This window comes from Protomyctophum bolini (assembly GCF_963924005.1).
Source record: "Protomyctophum bolini genome assembly, chromosome: 21".
Taxonomy (NCBI): Eukaryota; Metazoa; Chordata; class Actinopteri; order Myctophiformes; family Myctophidae; genus Protomyctophum; species Protomyctophum bolini.
In genome coordinates, this window is record NC_137882.1 from 13,645,311 (window position 1) to 13,665,390 (window position 20,080).

Consider the following 20,080-nt stretch of genomic DNA (forward strand, 5'->3'; position numbering starts at 1 on the left):
AGTTCAACATGTGGCACATCAGCTCGTGTATTAATGGTGTAATGGTGTATCACCCTGTCAGTCCTTTTATCAGTCCCCTCACCCAGGGCAAGTAAAGACTGTAAAGACTATGCAGAACCTCCTCTTAAATATTGAATTAATGTAGACAATTTGTATCAGAAGATCTGCCCAGGTACTTCAAACTAATTCATGATAGTTTTTTTGTCCTTATTGGTCTGTTTGTTTTAGCTCAAATTTGAAATAACTTTCTGTGGTAGTTTTACTATTGACCCAGCCTCGGGGCTTCACACTTCTCCCGTAGATCTTCCAGAGATTGATCTACGCAGACAAACAGGATGTGCAGGGGGACGGCCCGTTCCTAGACTGCATCAACGTCACCATCCGACGGAACTACATCTACGAAGACGCCTATGACAAGCTCTCTCCAGAAAACGGTACCAGCACCAGTGGTGGAAAGTAATTAAGTACATTTACTCAAGTACTGTACTACTCGAGTACAAATTTGAGGGATTTTTACTTGAGTATTTTAAAATGGCAGTACTTTTTCTCTACATTTGGCAAATATTATACTTTTAACTTTTTACAATTATTTTAAAACTTTAGTTACTTTGTACATGTGTATTACACGCATTAACCAATCCATCCCTATATACTTTGGCTATTTTCAAATTATTTTTATACATTTGAACCTGTGGCACCACACGTCCGAGATCCGTGCTCATCTCAATCGCTCCATGGCATCACGGAAAGGGAAACTGCAAAAGCTGGGTTGTAAACGCAGAAGTAAGTCAGTGACGTATGACAGCCACAAAGCACAGGCATAAACAGTGCTTCCGCATTACGTAGCGGTCTATGAGTTGGCCAACCGAACCGCGGACAAAGCTGTGCTTGCACAAACTATGCTCATTTGTATAGATGAGTATGTTTGCTTTTGGTACTTTAAGTACAGTTTTATGCCAATACTTTTACTCAAGTACATTTTGCATAGAGGACTTTTTCTTTTCTTGTAGGAGTATTTCTACATTGTGGTATTGATGCTTTTACTTAACAGTAAGAGGTGCTGGTCAGTAACCACTGACCAGCACATCTTAAAAGTAAAACAAAAAGCTGTAGTACTGTCATTTCATTCCTGTGCTCGCTTCTCAATCATTTTTCAATGGACGTGAGCTAGACTTGTTGTTTTACCATGGCACCATGGGAGCCATGGTTATATCCTCCCAGAGGGTTGTTGTTTTACCGTGGCACCATGGGAGCCATGGTTATATCCTCCGAGAGCCAAGTAAGCGTGGCCACAGTGGATTTTAACACAGCTGTTGAAAGTCTCTTTGCGTCCTATAAAATCACCATGCCGGGGTTCAAGGCTCCGGATAACATTAAAGTTGAAGGTGAGCGCACTCGTCATTCAGACTATTGAATTTCGGTAAAGCATAATTGTGATTCTGATTATTCTAATGGATCACATAAAAGCAGGGAATCAATTATTTTAAGTCACCTCTTTTTGTGTTTGAATTTGAAAGGGCACTTTTGTGGGGGCAGCATGATTAAAAAGAGTAGCAAGAGAGCTTGAAGACGTGATCTATATCATTTATGTGTCTATAAGTTATAGCTGCCGTGATTTACCGCCACACATTAATTACGCTGAAACGTGACCTTTTTATATGCTTTGATTTGAATATTCTGTGGATTGAGGGGAATGCTTTCTTACAAGATGTATCTGCTCAAAATGGACATGACAGGTCGCTGTCCTTTTTATTTATCTTAAGATCTTTCACTTTCTGTAAGCAAAATCATCTTAAACGATTTGCTACATTGAATCTCACACGGAAGACACTCCTGAGGAAGTATGATGTATTAGTCAGCTTCTGTATAGGTAAGTACCTGTGTAGGTAAAGCCTTGAGGCAGTAACAAGAGGTATAAAATGTTGTTAAAATGGCTTACAGTTACAACCTATGAAAACATTGTCGTATAGTTGATGGCCAGATAGGAGAATACACATAACTAGAAAGGGGCGTATGCCATATATCTCCAACAGGCAGGGTTGCCAAGCCAGGGCTGCGTAGGTTGTGGGGAGTTGCATCATGATCCACAGAATCAAAGGAAAGAACGCTTTGATTGTACAACCTATGGGTCAAGAGCCATAGGCCAAAACGTAACGCACCCTTGTATAGCTCCAGGGTGTTTTTGTTGGCCTATTGGTAGTGCACTAAATATTTGACACTGATTGCTCCAGTGTTTGTTTTGATTAGCTTCAGACTCACCCACAAACACGCAGTTTTCAGGCCGCGATCCCCCCAAAATAATCATATTTGGACTTGGATTGGGGACCCCCCACCCTGGCAAGCACTTGGAATGTAGGAGTTGAGGCATTCAATTTTGTATGACTCTGTTCCGTATATAAATATTGTGAAATTAGCCGATCTATAAGATCACAACACCTCACATTGTGAGCTTGTAGATCTGCTATTTTCAGAATGTTTGCCTCTTTTCTTATATTATTTGACAATTTGGCCAATGTTTAGTTTGATTTGTTGATTACTTTTGATGCAGTAATGGTCTTTTTTCGAGGTATTAAAAAGGTCTTACAAGTCTTAACATTGTCACTTCACAGGCCTTCTGGCCTGGTGGAGATGATAATTACCGATACTACACCATCATTGGGCTCTGTGGATAGCTGTTATTCAGGAGGCCTCAGTAATAGCCAAGAACTAGACACATTTAAATGATTGAGGACTCGATGGAAAACTACGGAATTAAGAAGGTTAATGCCGGGCATAATTTCCCCTCAGCACAAACTTTGCCAGGATGTTTTAACAGCTCATCAAAAAATACTGTAAATTGCAGTGGAGAATTCGGCAGTGTGTTTTTAGAACCTGAGATCATGCTGCTCACAGTGATTCTCAAGCAGTCAGACTCAACTTTATAATTTTAACAGTATTTCTTGACAGATTGGAGGATGACCACGAGACCTGTCTTGTTCACACAAAGCTACATTATCAGTGAAATATGTCATACTTTTTGCTCATTTGTAGGACATTCTGCTAGCCTGGGTTCCGGCCTGATTCCCTAGCGTTCCACGGATCCGAAAATGTCACTGGTCTGGACAGAGGCTGCTTGACTCGCATTTCATAACGTCAACTGCTACGTAGCCACGTTGTTGCTGATACGTCATCAGCTAGCCAGTGTTCTTTTTGGTTTGATTTGAGTTTTAGCCGTAGACCCTTCCTAACATTTTAGTTTTTAGTACAAAAAATGTACGGCTGTGTGGGGTGAGTTTAGTGAATGATTAGGGGAGGTTGCAGGACAACATCAGTAGCTGTGTGGGGTGAGTTTAGTGAATGATAAGGGGATGTTGCAGGACAACATCAGTAGCTGTGTGGGGTGAGTTTAGTGAATGATAAGGGGACGTTGCAGGACAACATCAGTAGCTGTGTGGGGTGAGTTTAGTGAATGATAAGGGGACGTTGCAGGACAACATCAGTAGCTGTGTGGGGTGAGTTTAGTGAATGATAAGGGGACGTTGCAGGACAACATCAGTAGCTGTGTGTGGTGAGTTTAGTGAATGATAAGGGGACGTTGCAGGACAACATCAGTAGCTCTGTGGGGTGAGCTTAGTGAATGATAAGGCGACGTTGCAGGACAACATCAGTAGCTGTGTGGGGTGAGTTTAGTGAATGATAAGGGGACGTTGCAGGACAACATCAGTAGCTGTGTGGGGTGAGTTTAGTGAACGATAAGGGGACGTTGCAGGACAACATCAGTAGCTGTGTGGGGTGAGTTTAGTGAATTATAAGGGGACGTTGCAGGACAACATCAGTAGCTGTGTGGGGTGAGTTTAGTGAACGATAAGGGGATGTTGCAGGACAACATCAGTAGCTGTGTGGGGTGAGTTTAGTGAACGATAAGGGGATGTTGCAGGACAACATCAGTAGCTGTGTGGGGTGAGTTTAGTGAATGATAAGGAGACGTTGCAGGACAACATCAGTAGCTGCGCATTGATATGTCAAACTGGTGTTTTTCCTCAAACCGCACCACAGACCAATCAGAAGCCACGGTTCCATTTCAACCTTCATATGTCCCGCCTACCTGTGGAGAATAGGAGACTGTCCAGACAGAGTAGCGCAGTGACATTTTCAGATCCGCGGATCAGGCTGGAACCCAGGCTAACATTCTGCAGTCAATACATGTCATTGCCTATTCATAACTTTGGACATATATTGTTCCTTTCGGCGATTTATCAGATGGTAGCTGGCTCCTAAGTAGGAGACTTTGAACCTGGCGTCTGAGATCCTCAATCTCGGCTTGATAGGCGAGTTCCCTATCAGGGAGCAGCACCTTGGTGTCATTGATGTGGCCTATCACGCTGTCTAGAATTGAGGTGTTATCAGGTGAGGGGGCACAATCTCCTTCATCGTGGGGTTCAATTTTGACCTTGCCCAGGGGAGGGGTGAAACCTGGGCGGGGCAAGCCATCTTTGCCCCCACCCGGCGACGAAGTGCCGCCGGTTGGGGATAATTCTTCTTTGGGTGAGCCTGAAGTCATGATCAACCGCTGCGACCAAATCTTGGTCGGATTATACTGTAAGGGTTGTGAATGTTCCACGGTCACAAGAGCGGAAGTGCTGACCAGATGTAACTCCAAGCAGAGTATAGTCTTGACTAAAGGCTTGCCGAGTAGATTAGATCTCGGTTTTAAAGATGGACAAGTTAAAGATAAGCTTAATTTTAAGGCTTAGGTTTATATTCTTATACGGACTTGACTGTAGTTTATAATCCGACAGAGAGTGGTTCTGGCAAGATGCCAGGAGGAGGTAACGTAGCGACTAGGTAGTCGTGACGTCAACCCTGACAGCATTCTCATGTGGCTCCTGAGATCCAAATACGTGTGAACAGGGACTAATATTTGACACGTATTCATTGTGCTTTTACATCCTCTCTCCAGAGACAGACCTGAAGAAGAGGATTCGAGTGCACCTGCTGAACGCTCACGGTCTGGACGAGGCGGGGATAGACGGCGGTGGAATCTTCCGGGAGTTCCTCAATGAGCTGCTCAAGTCGGGCTTCAACCCCAACCAGGGCTTCTTCAAGACCACCAACGACAGCCTGCTCTACCCCAACCCCGCCGCAGAGACGCTAATTGGCGACTCCTATACAAGGCACTACTACTTCCTGGGCAGGATCCTAGGAAAGGTAACCAGCTGTAATAATTAGGGATGCACCGAAAGGGAAATTCTTGGCCGAAACCGAATATGGGAAACATTAGGCCGAATACCGAATATCTGAATATGATTCATATTATATATCTTTTTTCCTACCATTGCTGTCATGGCCGTACCTTAAAGCTACCTGATTTATGGCAAAATAAATGGTTATGGCATAACTTAAATAATATTCACTATTATGGGTCCATAAAACATTTATTCAGCTCTTTTGAATGCATTAATTTAATTGCATACACTATTCGGTGATATATTTTAATGCATTTTAGCCATTTTCTGCCGAATATTTTCTGAGGCCGAATATTCGGTGCATCACTAGTAATAATACATATATACTGTATGTCTACCAGATGCTTTCACAATTTTTGGGGCTGAAATTTTATTACATTTACCATTTGAACCCTAACGTTCCCTATGCTGGGTATGCATAATAGGCAAACATTTTGTGAAAATAGGTGAGCATTCAGCAATAAATAGCACATTTAGAAGCTCACAAAGCGTAGGTTGGTTATATAAAGAGATTTGGTGTAGAGCAGGGGTCTGCAAACTTTTTGAAATGAAGAGCCATGTTTTTATTTTATAGTCAACTGTACCATATCAACTCAACATTAAGTTGAATTATGACTCCACATCGTCAGATTTTGATTGTCCATAAATATAACCTTTTCCCCCCTTGATATATTGTCTTTCACATCAGGACATTGTAATGATCATTAGACATTAGAGCAATAACCCACCCAATCTCCCAGACTCTGTATGAGAACTGAATGTAGAATTATGTGCAGGGTGTAATTTGCAGACAGATTCATAGTTAAATTGACTACCGGTACATTTAAAAAACCCCAAAAAAATCATTATTTAAACCAAAAATCCTCTCTCTCAAACCACGGCACAGCGATTACCCTCCTCCCCTGTGCCATTGTCGGCCCCTGTGCCTTAGGTTGCCTACCTCTGTAGAGGGAATGAAGGAGGGGACAAACCTAGTACAGACCCCTGGGGACCTCCGTCAATGAAGTATATTGGGTCTTAAGTGGTTAAGAAAGTCACTGTGGCCATCCAACTCAGGCTTTCTGTGTGTCACGACTCACGGGGCAGCAAAGAGAGTGTATAAAAAGAAACGATAGGCTTGGCCAGAGGCTGCATTGATTTATTGGTCAATAGATGAATTTGGATCAGTCTGTCGCTGCAGTGAATATGCATGGCTACACTGTGCATTACAGTCAATGTTGAGGCTGCCCTCTGGCAGTGTCCATGGAAATTGAGCAGTTGGCTGTCCTTTAGAAATAGCAAGAAGCCTTTGGTGATTGTTCAAGAAACTGACAATGTTTATGAAGATTGCAGTCCGTTTGTGGTTTCCCCAAACAGGTAAGTACTGCAGTGCAAAGGCAAAGAAGCTTGAACCTGTGCCTCGTACAAGGAACAGCACTTGTTAATTAGCCCATTGCGTAATCTGTTGATGGCATTGTTTTTCTGTCACCTCCCTTCCTTGATGGCACTATTTATTAGAGCCTAATGTTTTTAAATCTTCCTTAATGCATGTGCTGGTGATTGTTTATCGGGATGCCTTTCCCCAGTGGGGGGGGGGGGGGGGGTCATCTCAGCCAGAGGAAGAATTACCTCATGACAAGTGGTCGCCTCTCAATTAGGCCTTCCATTAGCCGATGATTCTTGCCTCTTGTTTGTGTAGTGATTGCATTTGGCCGGCGTTAAATCAGCTAGCCCGCGCAGACAGGACATAAATAAGCGGTCAAAGCATGTGGTAATAGCGTTTTGATCTGTTTTACAGTCCAGAGCATCTAAGTCTCTCTCACTCGCCCCTGAGATGGTCCGGTCTACTTATCAGAGCACCATAACTCCTCCCTCTTCTGTATGTTCCACCAACGGTGAGAAATGACCAGTCAGTGGCCAACAAGAGCCCACCCCACCCTCCCACTCCCTCAACTATGCTCTCTGCGGCTAATGGTTCAGGCAATTAGGTGGGGGAAAATTAATTTGAATTTGACTTTCAATTAACCCTACCTTAAGTTCCCTTTTCTCCATAAATATGGCCGTTTGAGTGGCCATTTGAGAGGTGTATTGATATTTGTTTAGTGCCGTTATGGCCTGGATAAAAGGCAACCGTTTATATAGATTGGGATTGCATCACCAACGAAGCGGCGCGCGCGGCGAGCGCTTGGCGACTCGGGGGACGCCGGGGGGAGATTAATATTGTTAATTAATGTCCGAGGCGTGCCATTGTTACGGGGGTGATGTATTACAGGCAGGGAGTGGCTTGTCTGGGGGGTACTCACTGAAATGGGATTGAAATCAGAATAGAGGCTGGACATCATCCCTCTTCCCCGCTTGTCCGCCCAGCTGACATACAGCTAGATTTAGTCCACAAAACAGTGGGACCATCCCACGTGAAAACATAATATATAGTTTGTGATGCACTTGCTCATGAGTTATATGTGGACATTTTCTTAACATATTTTAACCAACAGCTCCAGAATGTCCCCTCAACCCTTCATGTAATATGTCATTTAGCGGACAGTTTAGTTCTATTTATGCCTCGTGCCTGTGCCATTTGTACAAAGCCTCCAACCCCATCAGCCTCAACCTTTCCATTCAGGTGAACATAGTTTAGGGTCCCTCCCCTCCTAACCATTGTGTCTGTTACTCGGTGATCTTGCGTGACCGAGAGTTCCCTTTAGACATGTTTGGGGTTAGAGCCCCTGATTGATAGTGATGCGTTTGAAATTCATTATAATTTTTATTGATTCTTAATGTTGTAAATTAAGGAATTTATTTGGCAGCTAACAGAATGCACCTGCAATGTTGCTGGCGTTGATTCCACCTGATGGCGTCGCGATCTGCTTTAATTGCGTTGCCACTGCACTCACTTATATTAAAAAGGGCCTGGGCCACGATAATTAATTATTTCCAGCCCAAGTCATTTTGGCACAATTTCTGGCAGTAAACACTCATAAATAAAGTTAGTGGCATTGAAAAAATAAAAAGAATAAGGCTACAGGTTTTTTCCATATACTTATTGCTGCCTCTTCCCGGCACTGGTGTTATTGATAGGTTTCAAGGGGGCCATGCTGCACATATGGTCCTGGAAATGGACTGGCCACGGGAGAAATGCTAAGTGGATTATTTTGCATAAAAAATAGACAGTGTTTGAAGTTGCCGCAATTAACCTGTGTTTAGAAAATAGCCGTGATTTACGCCTTTGTGTGTGTTTAAGATGCATGCATTATGGAAATCCACTAGATTTATAATCCATTTAGCTGATGCGGTCAGGGTTTTTAGCGCTATCATTTATAAGGACCTGTATATTTTAATGCCTTCTACAGGCTCCTTTTCGGTCTATTCCAGTACATTAGCTTTAGGTTTTATGAGTCACCTGCCGGCTATGGTTCTTAATGGCATTTAAGGTCAAGGTGAGAATTGGCATTTATAAAGTTAGAGGCGGGTGAATTTGAGGCCTGTGTGTTTTAGATAGATTGGCCCCTGTGTTTTCCTCTTACTTACGTTGATGTGACCAGATTTACTATCTTATCACTTTGATTCTTTGACATAAGATTAGCGCTATCTTTAATCTGGTGTAATGCATGTTGTAATCAAGACTTTGAACATGTGCTCAGCAATATTATAAAGCAGCATTTAGTAATCTACTAATCTACGTAATCTAATCATAATGACTGCATTTCATTTCACGTTGCTGGAGCCTTGGAATAAACAAAAACGTGCGCACAGTATTCTTTTCAGTTCTACTTCAAATTGGAGGAAATCATCAATATATATATTTTGTTAGTCTGATTTAACCCATTAAAGTAGCTATAGACGCCTTAACAGACGACGTCTATACGTGTATCATGTCACGTCATTGCATTTTACCTTTTATATTAACGTTTTAACAGCAAGTGGATAAGTAAGTCCCAGCATGGATCATCACACAGACAGTATGACTATGACATATGTAAAAGCATCTCTCCTTTCAGTGGCATCATGCCATCTGCTGGGCCATTTGTGCCATATCTATGATTTGTCATGTACAACTTCCTGGTCTCAACTGCGCATGTTTCTTTCCTTCCATGGAGCAACATGGAGTCCACCGTACGGTCTTCGCTTCCCGTCCTCTTTAAATAGTCCTTGCTTGTAACCAAGAAATCACAGCTCCCATCCACTCCCATGTTAGAGCGGAAGTACCATTATAACTCAATGGCTCGAGCGAGCGGAAGAGGATGACGCACGTTACGCACATGACGTCACTGAACGTCCGTCCACCTCCATGAATGTGCTGCAATTCCACTTTTGGCCAGTAGGTAGTGGCAGCTTCAACGTTGGATAGCCTTACTGGGGTCTTGGTTTATCTCTGCTCTGTATCGTTCCTCTTCTTGGGCCGCCGTTATGGGATTTTCAGTGGATTATAACAGATGAACGGCACAGCAGTTTGACACGCCCAATGCCCAGTGAACGGCACTATAATTATCAACGATCGGGGGATCGATTGTTGCCATAAATATTCTGTGACTACTTAAAAGGTGAGGACAAAAAGTTATATGCATTTAACCGCGGAGCCCCATCTCAAAATATGTTCTCCCAGGACCCCCAGAAGCAAAGATTTGAGTTAAAAAATGATCTTTTTAATCTTAAAAAAAAAAGAAGATCTACTTGCTCATAGCGTCACTTTATGCCGCACCATGAGCTTTAGTACCTTCTAACCGTAAGCATCATCGTACAACCATCCCCATGTGTCCCCGTGCTGCAGGCGCTGTATGAGAACATGCTGGTGGAGCTGCCGTTCGCCAGTTTCTTCCTGTCCAAGCTGCTGGGCACCAGCGCTGACGTGGACATCCACCACCTGGCCTCGTTGGACCCAGAGATGTACCGCAACCTGCTCTTCCTCAAGAGCTACGAGGACGACGTGGAGGAGCTGGGCCTTAACTTCACCGTGGTCAACAACGAGCTGGGAGAGGCCCAGGTAGGCCATTATTACATCAAGGCTAATCGCCATTATTCACAGTTATTTTTGCATAATTGTTTACATCTGTAAACAATTATTAGTTATTATTACATCTGTCAGTTTGTATAATTAGATTATTTGTCATACTGTATCTGCCCTGTGCATCTTCGAGGCCTAAAAGCTAAACGGATATGTAATTTTTATTCATTATGTTCCAGTGTTCAACGTCCAAAACACAATTCAATCGGTCAATTATTTGTGTGATAATTACTCGTCATAATCGTGACATAACCTCCCTAGGCCAAGGTACCTGGGAGGGGGTGGGGGCGGGGGTGAACGGTAGCAGGGAGCCGGTTCAATCATTCACCCGTGTGCTGCCTGCCCTCTTCCATCTCTGGCTGAGTTTATATCCTGGCCAGTCTTCTGATTCAGCCAGTCCCCCTCTTTGGTTCTTATGTGTTTGCCGTTAATAATTCATTTCCTTCGCGATGTACCAGTGTTTCAGCACTATGAGAGAGATAAAGCACGTTGCGGCTGCTGCCCTCGGGTCTGCCGCGCTGCAAGAAACACAGCGGCACTGTTGACCATTCCATCTGCCCGCCGGCCTTGCGGCAGTGATCTCGGAAAACACGCCTGAAAGCCACGGCTAGCTGCTCTTAAGCACGTCTGCGCCAAAGCTCAAGGCTGCATAGACAGGATGCCACCCCCACACCGAGTCACCGGGGGCCTGGACCAGCACTCTACCCGCAGCCCCTGTTTGCTCAGGGCCTTGCTCCTCTTATTAGCTCTTCTTCAAACAAGGCCTGGAATGGCTCGGTCACAATGTGGGCCCCTCTGGTTGCCAATAGGGCATCGCAAACACGATAGGGAAAACAATTTGTGAAAGATTAGGCACACACCCGGGAGCAGTCTGCCCTGCATTTGCCCTCAGGAGATAGCCAAAGCAAGCAAGATAACGAGTAATTCTCTTACATTAGCACATAATAATCAAAAATCAGGGGGAAAGAAATGGCAAATGATTGCATGTCAGTCGAGCTCCAAACAGCAAGTGGTATTATTATACAGTGAAAATAATTCAATCCTTGTAATCTCTCATGAAGTTAAATCTTTTGACTGCTTGTTTTATTGTTATTGGTAGGTGCTTTATGGAGTTCAGTTCAGGCAATAGATAAAAAGTATTTGGCCTTTTGGCACATTTGACCATTAGTGCTAAAACGCTCTTAAGGTTGATGAAATAGGCTGGTCAGTGGACTTTGTTGTCCCGGGCCAAATGAAAATGGACCAGATGTTCATAGTCTGTGTTGTATTCAGACCCAGGCGGTTGCCTGCCACTCAAAGAGTGTACTGTTTGAGCATATTTTAAATACTTGATCTTTTGTCTTGGCTCTCTGGTATTCCGGGCAGACCTAAGCAAACATAACAAAGTATATTAATCACAAATGTACTCAGTCCGACAATGAAGGTGGGCTGCGTTTTTGAAATATCATTGGACAATTCTCTATAGGCCACCATTCTCAATTTAGAGATATGGCTCTCAGTTGTTGATACTGGAAGTTATTGATACAGTATACTGTAATTGTGATCTACACTGTGGTTTACACTGTATTTTGCAATATTTCTGTTTGTGGGGAAAAAAGGTATTTTTGCACACCTACTGGCCTGGGACAGGTGCATAAGAGCAGGCAGCCAATGCCTGAGACAGGAAAAACGGGAGATCCCGCACACTTTCTTCACAAAAAAGTATTTGAGATACCTGAAGATCAGTTGGACTCAAACGTCTCAAGTGATACTCGCAAGTTAGTTTGCTCCAAGTGTGCAGGATCTCCTTTTTTTCGCCTGTCCCAATATTGCTGTTAGCATTTTCCTCTACAAAGTTTGTGGCACCATAGTCTCGCAAGCCAGATTGTTGCCTCCCACAATTTGCAAATGCTTCCATCATACAGTCTGGTATTATGATGTTAAATATTACTAGTATATATTATGTTTTGTATTTGATTGGGTTTTAGACTATAGTGTTCGGGGATTTCGGAATAGTTGTCTGGCTACGTGACTACTAGTGGCACCATGATAGTAATAAATAAACTGTTTTTCACCAGGTGGTTGAGTTAAAACCAGGAGGGAAAGACATTCCGGTGTCCACAGCTAACCGGATATCCTATATCCATCTGGTGGCCGACTACAGGCTGAACAAGCAGATCAGGCCTCATTGTCTAGCCTTCAGACAGGGTCTGGCTAACGTGGTCAACCTGGAGTGGCTACGCATGTTTGACCAGCAGGAGATACAGGTAATTATATTGTCAGTGCCTCCACTATTGTGTCTGTATACACAATTGTGTGTCAATGTGGACTATGTCCCTAACATACAGTTAGTTTATTTAACTCTGAGAGTTTATTTAACTCGGAGAGAGTGTACACTGCCAGAGTCACAAATGATGATTTTTGCTGTGCACTCATTCATCACAGGTGCTAATATCTGGAGCTCTCGTGCCTATTTCCCTCGAGGACCTGAAGAAATTCACAAACTACTCAGGTAGGGGTCGATATTGAGAACGTTGGTGTTGTTGCAGCAGCTGTTGTGACATTGTCTAAATATTCATTGTTGGTAGATTTTTTTCTGTGAAGTTGACGCCACAGAGACACGGTTTTGTATTATTATTTTGTGTTTTTAGCATGTCCACGTGCATGCATGGAAGTTGTTACTTGCCCTGAAGAAAGTAATATGAATATTAACTTTTGGAGTTGATGGTCGGGAAGGTCAATGTTACATAACTAAATTAAATATGCCGATATTGTCCAACTCCTAATTAACTTTTTTTAAATGTACTACTAAATCGTTCACGTGTAGAACATTTAGTGGGTGATCAAAAGGTCAGAGGTCAAAAGTCAGAACACGAAAGTTGTTCAGCATGAGGAGACTGTGTATTGAAGTTTTATTGCTGACGGTCAAAAGGTTCATGAGCTACAGTATGCCTATTCAAAGTTAGCATTTTCAATTGAGTGCTATAGCGCCACCCTTTGGACAATGGTCGTGGGCTTCGCGTCCTCTACCATATTGCCAAGTTTTGCGGAAACCGGCTGCATGGTTGAGCCAGAACTGCTATTTTTGGCGGACGGAGAAGAAGAAAAAAACAGACAAATACAACTAGGGACCAAATCCCTTCCGGCTTGGTCCCTTAATAATTCAGCAGTGGCTTTTGTGTGAGCATAGATTGACACAATCTTTGCAGTCATTCAAGCCTGAACCATTCCTATGTCATTCCAGGGGGCTACTCGGCCACTCACCCCGTCATCCAGATCTTCTGGGAGGTGGTGGATTCCTTCACGGACGACGAGAAGCGTATGCTGCTCAAGTTTGTCACCAGCTGCTCCAGACCTCCGCTGCTAGGCTTCAAGGTGAGGGTTGAGCAGAAGTTCAGGTCCACAAAGCGCCCCCACCCCTCCCCACTCCGTCTAGTTTTTGCAGACTCCATATTAGCGCTAGCCAACACTTATCGGTGAGTTTACCGAGGCAACTAGACAAAGCTGGAGAGGGGCGTGTTCTTCCTTAATGGGCATGTAATGAAAATGCCTGGCTCTGATAGCAGCTGTCAAATGATCATTTTCAAATTAGCTGCTGATAAGACATGAGGCAGTCTGGCCGGGCGAACCCTTATCGCCGCCTCCTCCCCCTTGATGTTGTGTAGTTCATAACCTTCTCCTGTGGAAGAAAGTGCATTCTGTAGCTGTGTATGTACAGTATGTGTGGGCTTGGTCCTAATCCCCGGCTGGACAAATATTGCCGTTTCAGAACTCAGACGCTTGTTGAACTTTTGAACTTTTGCCTCCTGTTTGACATAGCGGAAGGCGAGTCATTTTTGCTATTGGATTCGTACAGAAGGAAAGTATTCATAACATCACTTCTTCAGCAGCGACGACTCATCATCATCATTACTCGCCTGTTATTTCTGAAAATTATAATCCTAATAGGAAGCAATTTCACTGACTTGATTTGTGGGACACTTAAGTAATTTGAGGTTGGAGAAAAAGGGAGAAAGTGTTGCCGAGGACCATTAGGGGTTTTATGTGCCTTACTTAGTATAACCAGAAGCTGTAATTGTCATATGATTGGTATTACTACTCTTTATTGCTGTCATTAGTTAAGAAAACCTCATTGCTGATCTGCAATAGAGGAAAGGGCCAAAACTCACCTTAAAATCCTCCATAGTGGCTACTCTGGAGGTTTGAGAGTTGCCTCCCCCCTCCATTTAATGAATTTGACTTTGGGAGGTGGTGTGGATGCTGTCCCCCCCACCACCCCCAGAACCACACACTCGCTGCCTCCTCCCTGAGAGGGAGAGGGCAGTAATTTGTGTCGGGAGCGCCCCCCTGACCTGGCCATCCGCTTGCGCCAGCGAAGCCTTAATTAGCTGTCGTGAAAACGGCCCAGGATTCATTAGAGCAGAAATAGTTCTGTCAGACGAACCCATTTAAAAAAGATGATGGAAACCTTATTTTTTCCCCCCAGAATGATCGCTCTGGTAATGACACTTTCTCAATAAGCAATGATAGTTTAATACGGTAATTGTCAAAAAAATTGGGTCATTATATCAAAGCATCACAAGAGCCATTTAATCGGGCTGGCATGCCTGCTGACCCCCCATGCACTCACTCACGAATGAAAGCACGTACGTACTGTACATACACATGCACGCAAACTTAAATAGGGTGAAATCAGGGTAGAGGGGTAGATTATTTGGCCTGGTTGTGATGGAAACGGTCCGTGTCGTATTGGACACATCAGGTCTTGTCGTAGAGAGGCTCCATTTAGGAATAAAATGGCATATGGACAACATAAAATGAACATTCCGTCAGTATCTCATCCAGAGGTCAAACTGTGGGGCGCCATCCCCCCTCTGTGCCTTCCAAAGTGGTGAACTGATTTCCTAAATGTATACTTCACACCGTATTAGTGCAACACTAAATGTCACTTTTTTCATTTATCCCTCTTATGCAATTCAACATTTATTGCTAAATCGGAATTGCGTTTTCTTTTATTTTTTTCTTTTGCCCGCAGTCGGCCCTGAGTAATTTGACTCCATAATTATGTTAAGTCTCTCTCTCTAGCTGTGTGTTTGAAGTCTTGTGGAGTGCCTGTCTTTAACATTCATGTCTGTGTGTGTGTGTGTGTGTGTGTGTGTGTGTGTGTGTGTGTGTGTGTGTGTGTGTGTGTGTGTGTGCGTGTGCGCACACGCAGGAGCTGTACCCCGCCTTCTGCATCCACAACGGCGGGAGCGACCTGGAGCGATTGCCCACCGCCAGCACCTGCATGAACCTGCTCAAGCTCCCCGAGTTCTGTGACGACCACCTGATGAGGAACAAGCTGCTCTATGCCATCGAGTCCTCCGCCGGCTTTGAGCTCAGCTGAGTAGGACAGGGAGGGCTCTCTGCCTCCGCATCCGTGGACTCAATGCCACAGAGTGGCTCGGAGTTGAGACTTGAGAGTTGAAGGAGTAAGAGAGGCAAGGAAAGGAACGATGCACTGACCTGGCCTGATTTCACTGTGTGCGCACGTGCGAAAACGAGCGGTGATGAAGGGAATCACCCCACCGACTGAAGAACCGCCAGAAGTATAAAAATACTTTTTTTCTTTTTTTAATTGTTATGGCTCTTAAAGAATTTAATTGTGTATTTCCACTGACAAAACCCACGACAAACTGAGAGTTGTTACTGTTTTAAAGGCTGAGCAACTAAATAAATAATCAACACAAATGTACACCAAGTCACTCCCTTGTGTGTCATCCAATAAGAATAGCCACAACAGTCTTCTCACCAAAGAGTGAAGAGTGAAGGGTGTCATATAAGAAACAGGCAATATTTAAATATATTATGAACAGAAATGTAAGCTGAGACTGCAAGACTCTAAAGCCACCTTGTGGTTCTTCCGGGGCTGTGGAGGCAGAGATGCTTTTATGTACTGTAGATAAGCCAACATGTACTTTCAGGTAGAGGTCATCAAAACTCATGGGTTTTTGTGATTTCTCAAAGTATTATTACCAGTAATAATTGTTGCGTCTGACATCACATACCGTAAGTGTGTAAATTATATTGGGTGGCTACGTGCGTGAATACTCAAAAGGCAAACGGCAATTATTGTTGGACTAGAGCGGGAAGGTGCTGTTTGTCTATTATGATAATAATTCAGTTTGTGAATATGTATATGTTTACAGGTACCCTTGTATGATTCATTTATTCAATATTTCTACTTCTATCCTTTGTGTGATGAAGGCCTCATATTTTTCACACATGCTCGCTAAAGTGAACAATCTATCCCTCTAGACAGTTCTCCGCAGTTTGCTCTAATGAGCAAGAACAGCGTGAAGCTTGTTGATACATCTACCAACAGGGTGAAAAGACTGTATGGATATGAATAAACTCCCTTTCTTTTGCATTTTCCCCTCTTGAAGTTTTTTTTTTTTTTTTGGTTGCTTGTAATTTACAATAATGACCTAGACATAAAACAGTGCTTTGTGGGAAAATCTCCTCCTGAGTTTTATGGCCTCTGACATATAATTAAAGAAACATCCAGTTATGAAACACTGAGCAGAACTATTCTGGCCTTGAGATGCATTATCGGGCCGGGCACAAATTAAGATTGTGTGCGTTTCTCATAAATCTGCCTGCCCTCTGATGCAGTACTGGCGCTGGAGGTATTCATCCGTCTTTGGACCGGTTCCATCCCTCCATCCATTCCTCCCTCATGGCCAGCCAGTGCCCCCTCTCTCGTTTCCGAGCTCCAGCCCGTCGTGTCCAGCGGGCCAAGAGAACTCAAAGTGGTAATTGGGTCTTAAAAACCGGACTTGTCGTTGAAATGAGGGATTCATCTCAATTACTAAGAGATTTATTTAAGCCTATTACCTTGTGATGGATTATAACTGACAAAGTTAATGCAGGCCGTTATGAATCATTTCCTTTGCACGGTATACTTTGTGCTTGCTCATAGGCCTTTTAAGGGCTAATTGAAGCTTTTAGTTTTATTTATCTTGCTGGAGAGCAAAACGAAAGGAAAAAAATCTTAGATTCGGTTTAAGGGTTGGGGGCTATTCTTTAAAAAAAAGTAAGAAAATAAATGACAAAAGTGCCTTTGACATTACATCCCTGGCATGCAAACTGAACTAAACTAAACTTGACTGGGCTTGATATTGACTGGGCTTTAAGTTAGTCATGCTCTTATCTCTTCTACAAAATAAACAAACAATCAAAGTAAATGGTAAAGTAAAGTAAATTCAAGGTTGGAAGGAGTAGACTCACTAGAGAGACAATTCACTTGCTACATTTGTGAATTGTAGTCTATTAGTCACCAATGCCCTCTGGTGGTCGATTGGTGGTACCTCGTGGGGAAATGTTTGTGGATTGAGTACTTTATTACAGTCAGCAATGTAAACAGAACAATGTACAGACACGTACAGGCTAAAAGGATAACACAAAAAAATATGTATTATGTATTAAATTAATCAACATAGCATACAAATAACACAATAATGTCAACAAGATATCAAACTATGAAAAAGGGAAAACTGTCGGCACTGAATGTCACCTCCTTTCTATGAGAAAAAATAGTTTACCTCCCCTTGTGGTCTCCTGATAGATGGAGGGATAGATTTTCAGATCAGTTTTGAAAGAAGCCAAAGAATGATCCACATTTTTTAAGGGAAGGTCAAGGTGTCAGGGCATTTCACATTTTGTGGCAGAGCAGTAGAAGGAGAATTTTCACATGTTCTAAAGATGGTTGGTACCAGATCGTTGTTGCTCCCTCTAGTCTAGATATTGTCGCTGTGGGTGTTACTCACTTTGGAGAAGTACTTAGTGAGGGGTATGAGGGAGGGTATTGAGGACACTGCCCCTTTGACTATCTAAAAGATGGTGTTAAAGCATTTTTTTAATTGCTACCCTGTCTTCTACCCTGAGACATTCCAGACTAGCAAAATGTGTTTAGGTGGGTCATGGGCTTTAGGCCGAGAAGTAAAGTACTCAAATCGGTTGGTTTGTCTGAAGCTTCATTTTGAGTGACATTGAATGAGGGCTCCAGCAGGAGTCTTGAGGGCACTTTTGTTGACAAAAGAGCAAATTATGCCCAAAAATCTTGTTCTTTGATTTACTGTGGATCATTTTGATACAAAAAAAATCTGTCAGTTTGTTGTCAAGAACCAAGGTGTGATGACACTGAATGAAAAAAATAGGCTACTGTACACACACACACACACACACACACACACACACACACACACACACACACACACACACAGGCTATATGATCATTTCTGGACAGTTTTTCGTTTATCTTTGATTACCTAGGAATCGGCTATATAGTCATTTCTGTGTTGCTTGATGGTCCTTTAGAATCCTTTATTAAAGTTCATACTGTGTCTGTGATTGCCTTTTCCATGGGCCTTGCTCAATGACTGTAATTGGATATTGACCGCCATGATGTCCTATATAATTAATGGACATCTATCATTTTCATTGGGACCTTATCCCTGGCACGTGCTCTAGGCTGCATTAACTGCAAGAACGTCCTTCCAATTCAATTCAAAATCGATGCAAGGCCCAGCTAGACTGTAATGTCAGGGTCATTTCTGTTCAATGCTGTTGCAGACGGTTTACAGTTACTCGTTTGGTTATTTTTTGTTCAAGGCACTGCTTTGACTGACTTGCTGTTCCAACACACTATGTTTGGGCTGTTCCACAGAATCCACACAGTCATTTTCAGATTGAATGTGACCTCTAAAATGTATTGCAATGAGTAACTGCATTAAAGCCAGTCAAATGTTTGTATAGCCATAGGCATGGGGGTAATTGAACACCTGCCCAGTGGCCACTTGCCTCTGATGCCCAAATACTGAACATTTGACAAATCATAATAATTTCACTATCAACTATCATACTTTGTCTGGCTAAGCCTGGCTGCATGCCGCCCATCAGTCCGTTTTAGTTTGACTTTTCACCTGATGTCGTGATGTCAAGTGCCCACCCCAGTATCTTTACTTGCAGATACTGTAAAGCTACATTGCAAACAACTCCAGCAAGGCACTCGGAAAGCATGGTTGCCTAAATCCCCCATCAATATATTGTTCCTTTTACACTTCACATTTTGTGCAGCACTGCAGATTAGCTACAAAACTGACATGTGATGTGCTCATTGCGTCCAGAGCTTTGTCTTAAATTGTGGTAGAGATGCAGGGGCAGATGAGATAGGGCCCAGGGGGTAGTCACGGTAGTGAGTGACATGGACCAAGTAAGTTATTGTGGAACATTTCTGGTGTGAAATGGCACAATAGTGCAGCGTCATAGATCAGTATATTGGACCAATCGTTCATTTTATGATAAAAGTGCCACATTTGGCAGAAGTGTTGATAGATATGTTGGGAATAATACAGGATATTGGGCCATCCCAAATTCTCATCCTGGTGGGCGTGGCAGCCATTTTTCAAAATGCCAGCAAGCGGTTGGTCAAATCTTCCTAAATGACGCTCTAGCAGCTACAATATTTGCTCTAGGAGGCTGAAATGTTGCATGAAGGTCAAGTGCTTTCATACCAGTTGGCTCAAATAGGGGGGGGGGGGGGGGGGGGGGGAGGGTCAAATGCAATGGGAGTGGCCTATCATAAAATGGTGCATTACCGTCGGTCCGAGCACCCTCGCGCAAGGGGTCTGGAGGACACGAACCGCTCACCACGGCCCCACGTGGGGCCCAAAGGCCAGTCTCAAACGCCCAGGGCCGGACACACATCCGATCCCCCTGTGGTTTTGCCCTGTCGGCCGGCAGATTGTGGCCCACACTCGCTTAGGTGGGGCCCACGTTATTAGATATTTTGGTCTGTTGTTTGTGTGTGCTGTTTGGAAGATAACCAGTTACTCAGCTGTTCTTTGGGTCATGA

At 43.4% G+C, this 20,080-nt stretch overlaps 1 protein-coding gene across 1 annotated transcript in view; it reads left to right on the forward strand.

Annotated features, from left to right (window-relative positions):
• Positions 1-16,599, forward strand: part of ube3c (ubiquitin protein ligase E3C) — a 41,782-nt gene extending 25,183 nt beyond the window's left edge. Inside the window, exons 18-24 of the mRNA XM_080793215.1 lie at positions 302-434; positions 4,940-5,187; positions 9,973-10,185; positions 12,264-12,452; positions 12,631-12,697; positions 13,430-13,560; positions 15,401-16,599. Of these exons, the coding sequence (XP_080649341.1) occupies positions 302-434; positions 4,940-5,187; positions 9,973-10,185; positions 12,264-12,452; positions 12,631-12,697; positions 13,430-13,560; positions 15,401-15,571 (1,152 nt within the window). The 3' untranslated portion in view covers positions 15,572-16,599. The remainder of the gene's footprint in view (positions 1-301; positions 435-4,939; positions 5,188-9,972; positions 10,186-12,263; positions 12,453-12,630; positions 12,698-13,429; positions 13,561-15,400) is intronic.
• The last annotated feature ends 3,481 nt before the right edge of the window (positions 16,600-20,080 follow it).